Genomic DNA, 9589 nt, shown 5'->3' with positions numbered 1-9589 from the left:
ATGTATCTCATTCTGGCTATTCACTTGTATCCTTCATAATATCTTTTATAACAAACCAGTAATAGTAAGCAGAGTATTTTCCTAAGTTCTGAGAGCCACTATAGCAAATTATTGAACCTGATGAGGATGTCATGGGAACCCAAATTTATTTTTTCTACTATTAGTTAACATTTGAACTATTTCCAATTTAGGACTATTCTGAATAAAGCTGCTATAAATACTCTTGTAAAAAAAAAAAAACAGTAAAAAAAAAAACCCAACACTCTTATAAGTGCTTTTTGTTGGATATAAACACTCATTTCTGTTGGATTTATAACCAGAAGTAGGATTGCTGGATAAGGTACACATGTTTACTTTTAGTAGGTACTGCCACAGATTTTTCCAAATTGTGCCAATTTACATGCCCACTAGCAATGTATGACAGGTTCCAGTCGTTCTAGTTCCTAATACTTGCATTATCGGTCTTTTAAAAGCAATTGTTAACTTTTAATCTTCCAAATGAATGTTCATTTTATCTCCATAGAAATGGTGAGCTCTGCTGTGAGGGGCAGCGATAGTTATTGGGATGTCAAGGCGAAGTGTATCAACCTCGAGGATGAGCCTACAGCCTCTGATATAAGCAGAGGAGACCGGAATCCAAGCACAGCCCAGCAAGAGCCTAGAGATTCTCAAGGAATTCCAGATTCTTGCTCAACGGACTTCTGCATTCAGGGCATTGTGAGGCAAGACAGAACTAGAACAACAGGCTAAAAAACAAAAAAGGAAGCTGACCCACTTCTGACCCATTCACTGTGTGTATGTCTCTAAAGGAACAGGCCTGACAAGTGAGATGAGGCTGCCTTTCCCAAGGTGGCATTAGGGGTTAGTGGCAGTGCTGATCTGTGATGGCGAAGGATCCTATCTCAATCTGGTCTCTGGTCTCTGGTTCAACTTGGAAAACAAACCCAAATCTCTTTGGAAGCAGAACTTCAGATGGGCCAACAGAGCTCCCTGAAGGTATGAGGCCTGAAGCCTGAAGGGACCAGCAGGCAACTAGGCATTGCAGCCTGAGTCTGGTCAGCCACAAGAAAGCATTCCTGCTTCCTTGCAGGGTGTTTTTTTGTTTTGTCTGAGGAATGTAGAGGCTGACCTCAAATTCCTACAGGATCTTCTGACAATGGAGGCCAGGATGATCCTGAAGAAACCTTCTTGTCTAGTGACCAATGCCAGCCCTAAGTGGACTGAGAAGCCAAGGGCCACTTTCTTCTCTATGGTTCAGAATTTGACCCAATCTGCCCTGAGATATAACCAGGGCCCCCAGAGGGAGGCAGGCAGTGGCCATCCCCTATTCCAGTCCTCAGTTTAGGACTGCATTGGGAATGTAAGAAACATAAATTATGGGGTGAAGCCTATTTTTAAAAATGCTTTTTGATTTTATTTATTTATTTGTTTGTTTGTTTGAGAGAAACATCGGCGTCCCCTACTGGGGACCAAGCCCGAAACCCGGCCATGTGCCCTGACCGGAATCCAACCCGTGACCTCTGGGTGCATGGGACGAAGCTCAACCAACTGAGCCACACCGGCCAGGGCGTAGTGAAGACTATTTCACAAAACACAAAAGACAATGTGGCCGACAAGTCAAGGGACTCTAAAGGGAGGCGAGGTGACAGAGGGGTTGTTACCGGTTAGGGCTGAAGAGAGGGTAGGCGGGGGGCGGGGGCTCGCGGGGTGAGGGCTCCGCCTGGGTTGGTTATGCTGGGCAGGGCAGGTTTCTGCAGAGGGAAAGTATGACCATACTGGCAAGGATTCTGGACTGAACTCCACCTAGTGAGGATGGAGGGGAGAAGGTTCTGTCTCCTCCCACAGGGTCCAGCCCTTCCGCGCCCGGGCTCGGCGTGCCAAAGGCTCGGGGAAACCTGCGGCGCTAGAAGGGAGATAATCAGTGGTGGCTGCCGGGTAAAGGCGGGTGCTGGGAGGGGTTCCTTCCCTGGTGGGGGTTAGTTGTCCTCACTTCCGGGTGCATGAGGATGGGCGGGCGGGATCTGAGGTCGGCGGCGGGAACCCAGATTCCTGTGGCCTCAGGTTGCCTGCCTCCTGCGGCCACTTTACTACCGTTAGAAAGGGGCGGTCGGGCCGCGGTGCAACACGGGCGAACTCTCCTCCGAGCTTTAAGCCCCGCCCCGCTAGTCCCCGCGGCGTCTCCATGGCTACGCGCTGCGAAGTGCGGCTGCGCAAGGGTGACGGAGCGCGGACGAGGGGGAGGGGGTGTTTTGGTTCTAGCCGCTCGCCGTCCTTTCTAGACTGGGTCGTCGGAAAGCTTCTTGTTCCTGCTTTATTTTCCTTTTCCCTTTCCCAGCCTCGGTTCTCCTCTCCTTCCCTTCTGCCTGACTCTCCTTTTTCTATTGACACCCCGGGTCCGGGCCATTTTCCGGGCCGGGCACACTAAGTGCACGGCCCCGGGGGCCCAGTATATGACCCGCCGTCTGGCTACCCCTCTCTTCCCCCGCCCCATGTGGCTGCGGGGCCGCGGCGGCGCTGCCCACTATGGCCCGGAAAGCAGTTAGCAGGAAGCGGAAAGCGCCAGCCTCGCCGAGAACTGGGAGTGACGCTCAGGGCCCGCAGGTGAGGACTGAGAGGGTTGGGACTCGGGTGGTAAGGCCGAGGCACCCCGAGGGGGATAAGGTTTGCAGATTGGGGAACCGGTACCGGGATACAAGGTCTGTAGTTAGGGATGGGATGGGGGGAGTGGAGCCCCGACCTATAGAGTCAGGGCTGGGCCATCAGGAGTTCACTGGAGAGCAGGGAGGTCGGGGTGAGGAGCTAAAGGGGAACCTCAAAATGGTGCATATACTGCGGAAGGTCTGCAGTCGGGAATGAGGCTTGAGAAACCAAATCTGGGCTTTGGAGGAAAGAAAATCGAAGTCGAGGGACATCGGGAACAAACCTCCCAGAAAACTGGGTGGGTGGGAGAGTGAAGTCCTTACAAGGGCCTCGGCAAGCAGGGATGATTGCGTTTCTAATATAGGAAGGAGTCTCGCTATGGATACACAAGCCCTGAGCTGGCCCTTGAATCCTTAGAACAAACAGCAATTCCCAGGTATCATCTCTATACCGCCCCCTTTGGAGGGGAAGACCTTGTTGGACGCGAATTCGGGCTCTGATTTCCGGTGCTTCCCACCCCGTTGGTGTCTGATTTTGGAATTCTACAACTGCCTGGAGCGTGGGGCCTCGTGACATGGGGGCGGCCATTAATAGTGCATCCTGGAAGACCCGGGTCCCTAAATCTGGCTCCTTGGGCTGCATCCTTCATGCTCTGAGGGGAGTACAGGCTGAGAGGGAGAAGGGGGCTGGGTAGAGATGCAGCCCAGGTTACTATGGTAATCATTCAGCCCGTCATTCCCTTCCCTATCAAGGATAACTTCAGGGACTCTGAATCTTTCACAACTAAAAGGCCTAGTAAACCTTTTGTCATTGTTGGTCTCCGCTTCCATTTCCTTGTCTTTTCATTCCTCCTTTCTCATAGGTAGGTTTGACTATGAGCAGCATCTTTTCAGTGTTGGAAGAGTTAAACTGAATAGTCTGGGTTGAGATTCCTGTTCTTGTATTTCTGTTGCATGTAAATCCTGCAGGATGAGTTCTTGGTGATTTCCTTAATACAGTAGGATCCCTTGTTCTGAAGGAAGGTAGCCAAAGCCCTGATTTCTAATATTGCTTTCCACAGTTTGGCTGGGATCACTCCCTTCACAAAAGGAAAAGACTCCCCCCAGTGAAGAGATCCTTAGTGTACTACCTGAAGAACCGAGAAGTCAGGCTACAGAATGAAACCAGCTACTCTCGTGTGTTGCATGGCTATGCAGCACAGCAACTTCCCAGTCTCCTGAAGGAGAGAGAGTTTCATCTTGGGACCCTTAATAAAGTGTTTGCATCTCAGTGGCTGAATCATAGGCAGGTGGTGTGTGGCACAAAATGCAACACGGTAAGTGTCCGGGGGATGCGAACTTTATCCTAGGCCCTGGATATATGGCTCTACATGCTCTAGAACCTCTCATTGCTCATTTTCCCCATCAGTTTCTCTTGGGGGGAGATTGCTTTACTCTCCTTTACATTTCCTTCTATTTGTTGGTGATTTCTTCCTCTCTTTTTCTGTTCCTTTTCCAGTTCTACATTTTTGATAAAGCTTTAGAGGAGTCGAGGCCTCTTGCCATATAGTTATGCCAGTGCTTCTAGATGTTTTTTGGCTTCATTTTTAGATTTATGTTGCTTTTTAAGTCAGAGGCCTCAAAGGAAAGATGGAGGAAAGACACCTCAGAGGAAAGACTGAGCATCATTCAGTATACGTGATAGTGAAAACCTGCTAGCCTAAAGGCATATGTAGAAGCATTTAAAATAGCACTTGTCAAACATTCACTTTTAGGGAATAGAATCGAAAGATGTTTATCTTTTCTTTTTTTTTTTTTTTTAATTGATATTTTACAGAGAGGAAGCGAGAGGGATAGAGAGCTAGAAACATCGATGAGAGAGAAACATCGATCAGCTGCCTCCTGCACACCTCCCACTGGGAATGTGCCCGCAACCAAGGTACATGCCCTTGACCGGAATCCAACCCGGGACCCTTCAGTCCACAAGCCGACGCTCCCACTGAGCCACACCGGTTTCTGCGAAAGATGTTTATCTTATAAGAGTAGGCAGGGAATGTATGTCTGGTGGTATCTTTCAGGATGTACATGTTTTCTCTTTGCACAGTAGTCTTGAAAAGGATTCAGAAGAGAGAAAAATTAAGTATAAGTAGGAGAATATTTTTATGTAGAATGACAGAAGACAATTATAAGTGAATGAAGGGAAAAATTTATCGGTAAGCTATATAACTAGCACAATTACAGACATGGATAAAATTAGTCAATCTATGATTGGGTATGGTGGATATGATTGGAACAGAAGGGCACAAATAGTATGATGTCAGGTGATTGACAAGTGAAAAGAGGCAGGGCCTGGCGGTGGGAAATGCTTCTGAATGAAGTGTGAGAAAAGATAAGAGGAGATGAGGCTTAGCTGCTCTCTCCACGTTCACCTCACTCTATGTGAATAGACAAGTAATGTCATAATGGTTGGGTAAATTTACCCTGGACAGAAACATCTTGATTAATTGGAAGAGAGGTGGGTGCTGTAAATCAAGAAAGTGATAAGTACTAGAAGTGTTTTTTAATAAAGGATACTAGAGGCCCAATGCATGAAACTCGTGCAAGAGTAGGCCCCCCCACACTCCGGCTGCTCGCACCGGCTTCCCTCTGGCACCCGGGGCCCTGGGCTTCCCTAGCAGCCCCGACTTGGTCCGGAAGGACGTCTGATCTAATTAGCATATTATGCTTTTATTATTATAGATAGGCAAAGATTTAAACATGAGTTTTAAGGAAGGAAATAATAACATGGTGGTTAGGGCTGAGCTTTCATTTCCTCTTCTGTTGAAGGCTGCTTGTCATACAAATGCCTTTCAAAACTATGTAGTTGTGGCAAGCCTCTGCAAAACTTCATTTTTCTAGTCTCATTGTCACTTGGAATAGAAAGAATCTCTTATTTGGAGAAATTAATTCCATTTTCCACACATACCATTATAGTGTTTTGCCCAGCAAATGTTGCTGAATTGTAAATTAAAGTAATCATCATAGTGTCTTGCTTCTGGCACTTATTATTTTGAAGGTGAAGGTGAGAATAATATTAAGTAATAATTTAACCTACTGTTAATACTGATGATTTCTGTCTTCCTATGTCCTCATGACCTTAAGTCTGTTTTCTTTTTATGGTTAGGGTTTTTTGTTTTGTTTTGTTTAGCTTCCAGAAGCAAAGCAGGGAATCAGGAACACTGCTTTTCTCTGAAATTTGTGACATTTGGCAAATTATTCCCTTAGCTGTGTGCCTTTGTTTCCCTCTCTCTAAAATGGGTATTACCACTTATCGAGTGCTGATAAGGTGGTGTGGACATCTTGGGAAATACTTCAGGTGAACGATATCTTATTCAAAAATAGTATTAGTGATAGTGAATCCAAAGTTTTTCCAATGCTTTTGGCAAATTCTTGAGACTTCCCTCAGTTTGAAAGAAAGGAAAATTATTTAAACAATTAGAACTGTCTTTGGATAATATGTGAGAATTTGGGGTGGGAGGAGGAGTTCAAATTTGATTCTCAATAGTAAGTTAAATTTCAATGTCTTGAAATTTTATCATCAATAAAATGATTTAAATGTATTCAGTAGGAAAAGTATGCCACAACCATTTATATTCTAAAATCACCTATTCATATGTACCTAAGTTTCACCAGCACTAAACTGAGGGTACACAAATGCTAAAAAGCCAGGTCCTTTCCTAGTTACCTGGCTTGGGGCTATAATATTGAAATCTCTGCTGAAGCAGTGGGTCTTCCTCTGTGATAAAAGCAGCGTAGATATTTTGTAAAGTTTTCTGTAGCCCGATTCCTGGGGTGGGAATTGCCCTGTGCTATGGAATGACAAGCAAACTGGAAGGCCAATAAGCTCAGGAATAATAGCAAAGATGGCCAGCTTATGTTTTAATAGTTAATAACATTAATATGGTCATACTTTTACTAAATTATTTAAAGAAGGAGAGCTAGTATAAACTTAAATGGATCATGGGTCTGACAACTAGGATGTGTAGGTATATTTTCCTGGTTTAGGGTTACTAACTCAGGTTGTGCACAAAGTCAGAACAGTTAAATAAAAGAAGCCTGCCAGGCACAAAAGTAAGTAGTGTAGACTGCAAAGAGCCAAGAAGGAATTCTTGGCTCCAGCTAGTTGTAGCCATGTAGCAATTTGGGCCTAGCATTAATAGATTTTTGTCCTTTTTAAAGATAAACCTGAAATCTGTATTTTTATGGGGGAAGGTATCAACCATGTATGAGGAATTTTAAAATTTTATTTTGAGAGTATATTTATTAAATCTGGAAACAGTCAAACAAGGAAGGGTTTAGGATTGAAGAAGCAACAGGAGGGAGCCTTGGCGGGGGTTGCTTTGGCTCTAGAAATATAGGAAAGAAATGAGCCTAGGCCCGGCTGCCTTGGCTCACTGAGAAGTCAGAAAAGGAAGCCTTAGAGAGGTTCAGGAGATTAGCCTCTGCCCATTGTTCTAGTCTCATGGGGTCTCTTGACATTTAGGATATGCACTCCAGTCGGGGAAGAAGGGGGAGAATGGAAAGGAGCATGGGCCTGCTCCCTGGAGGGAAAGCACTATGAGAAATATTGAGAATCTGGTATGACAAGAGCTTTATGTGTCTAGAAGAGAGTTGTGAAATTAAGGTTGGAAAGATTCATTAGGATCAAATGGTGGAATCCCTTGAATGTCAAGCTAAAATTTTTTTCTGTGGAGAATGGAGAGACAAGACTCAAGGATTTTTTTTTTTTAATATATATTTTTATTGATTTCAGAGAGGAAGGGAGAGAGAGAGAAACATCAGTGATGAGAAAGAATCATTGATCGGCCCCCTACTGGGGATTGAACCCACAACCCAGGCATGTGCTCTGACCGGGAATGGAACAGTGACTTCATGGTTCATAGATCGATGATCAACCATTTAGCCGCACTGGCCGGGCAAGACCCAAGAATTTTTAAGCAGTGAGTGACGTCATTGGAGTAGTGCTTTTAGGGAGAGAAGTTATATGATGTTAGTACTATGGTTATGGATGAGAGGTAATAAGCGGCAAAACCAGGCCAGTAATGGGGAGAAGGTGAGGAGGGGACGGGACAGATAGGACATCTTAGAGGTAGAATCTATAGATGATGATAACATGCTCATATTTAATTGATTCAGAGCAATAAGTCAAAATTGATACTGATGTCTCCAATCTGGATAACTGGGAAGATGGCAGGATGAAAATTAAGCAGATTTGAAGGGAAAATGAATTTAGTTTTGTGCTTCCGATTAGTTGAAATTTGGGAGAGGGGTAAAGATTGAAGTTAGTGGTTTGGGAATCACATATGTATAAGGGATTATTGTTAATATGGTTAGAGAAGGCACACTTGAGTTCCATAAACCTCCCTAAAATTGCAAGTTTTTCATTATATGTGTATTTTCTGGGCACGATGCAGGGAGGATGGTGTGGAAAGCAGTTCATAGTTCTCATTAGATTTTCAAAGGAAATATTGTGAACTAAAAATGGGTAAGAACCATTGTATTTTTGAAAGAGTGGCTAAGAACAGAACCTTGGAAAATACCTATATTTATGAGGCAGGAAGAACTGCTACCAAGAACCTTGGAATATACCTATATTTATGGAACAGGGAGGTCAGGAAAACCAGGAGAGTACCAAAAACAATTCAAGATAGTGGATATTTTCAGAGGGGGTGGTTTGAGGATAAGGATTGTATAGGCAGAGTGATCCTGTATGCAGAGTTTGAGGTATTTAATTTTAGATATGTGCATATTTTCTAAACCACACTTGGCACAGATGAGGGCATCAGACTTATTAAACCTGGAAGCATTTCTTTGTAGGCATCTTGGTTAATATCCATTCAGCAGCCAGTAGGGTTTAATTAAATCTTATTTCTGCATTTTGAGGATGCCTTGACCAGTGATTTTTTTTTCTCCTGTTCCTGGTCTCATTAACAGGCAGAGATTTGCCCTTTTTTTGTTTTGTTTTGTTCATCCTCACTCAATATTTTTACCATTGATTTTTAGACAGTGGGGAGAGAGAGAGAGAGAAACATCAATTGGTTGCTTCCCGCGTGCACCCCGACCAAGGCCAGATAGATCTAGCCTGCAATTGAAGTCAGAATCAAACCTGGGACTCTTCATTCTGCATGCCGACACTCAAACCACTGAGCCAAATTGACGAGGGCTGCCCCCCCCCCTTTTTTTTAGGTCAGATCTTAGCTTAGGCCTTAAGTTTCTAAGTTTTTGTTTCTTTTCTAGAAAGGTAATATGTAAACATATATCAGAAATATCTGCATTTATACCAACAAATTTGATTAAGTCACTTTGTATTGTATCTTTGGATTCAGAAATTTGTGGGTTGAGTCTGGCTCCCATTTCTTATTAGCTTTATGCCCTTGGATAAGTAAGATACAGTAGAACCTCCATTCTCGAACATAATTCGTTCCAGAAGGCTGAGAACTGATTTGCTCCCATTAAAAGAATGTAAATTGAATTAATCAGACCCACAAATGATTGCCTTTTTTAACCTTTCTTATATATAATACATTTCTCATGTACTAGTACTGTTTAATCTATAAACAAACACTTTCTTAAACTTATCGAACCACCCCCTGCTGCCCTTAAAGGGATCACTTTCAGCACTTCTTCCAGGGGTGTCTTTCAGGACATCCGGATGTAATATCTTTGCTTTTTCAGGTATCACTGCCTTGGAAATCCTGTCACCAGCTAATTGCTTTTTGTTTATCCAAATCAACCACAGTTTTTCTACCTCTTCAGTTGCCTGTGATGTGGTTTTGTGAGCACTTTCACACCTTTGGCAACATTAGCATTCTTGATGGCCTCTTTATGTTTTAAAATTGTGCTAATCCTTGATGTCAGCGACAAAAGTATTGTCTCCCTTGGTGCCTGAGAGAGAAGCTTTTTGTCTTGCTGAGGTATCAGCATGAAAGGGT

At 44.0% G+C, this 9589-nt stretch overlaps 1 protein-coding gene across 2 annotated transcripts in view; it reads left to right on the top strand.

The window, feature by feature from the left end:
- The first annotated feature begins 2002 nt into the window (after positions 1–2002).
- Positions 2003–9589, top strand: part of DCAF12 (DDB1 and CUL4 associated factor 12) — a 30073-nt gene continuing 22486 nt past the window's right edge. The window contains exons 1-2 of one of the 2 annotated variants that reach the window (XM_080670801.1): positions 2003–2601; positions 3701–3955. In XM_080670801.1, the coding sequence (XP_080526927.1) occupies positions 2524–2601; positions 3701–3955 (333 nt within the window). In that variant the 5' untranslated portion in view covers positions 2003–2523. The remainder of the gene's footprint in view (positions 2602–3700; positions 3956–9589) is intronic. The other variant, XM_080670802.1, reaches the window with a different exon arrangement.

The sequence above is a fragment of the Plecotus auritus genome (assembly GCF_963455305.1).
Source record: "Plecotus auritus genome assembly, chromosome: 5".
In the NCBI taxonomy this organism is placed as follows: Eukaryota; Metazoa; Chordata; class Mammalia; order Chiroptera; family Vespertilionidae; genus Plecotus; species Plecotus auritus.
This window is presented reverse-complemented; position numbering and strand designations above follow the sequence as displayed.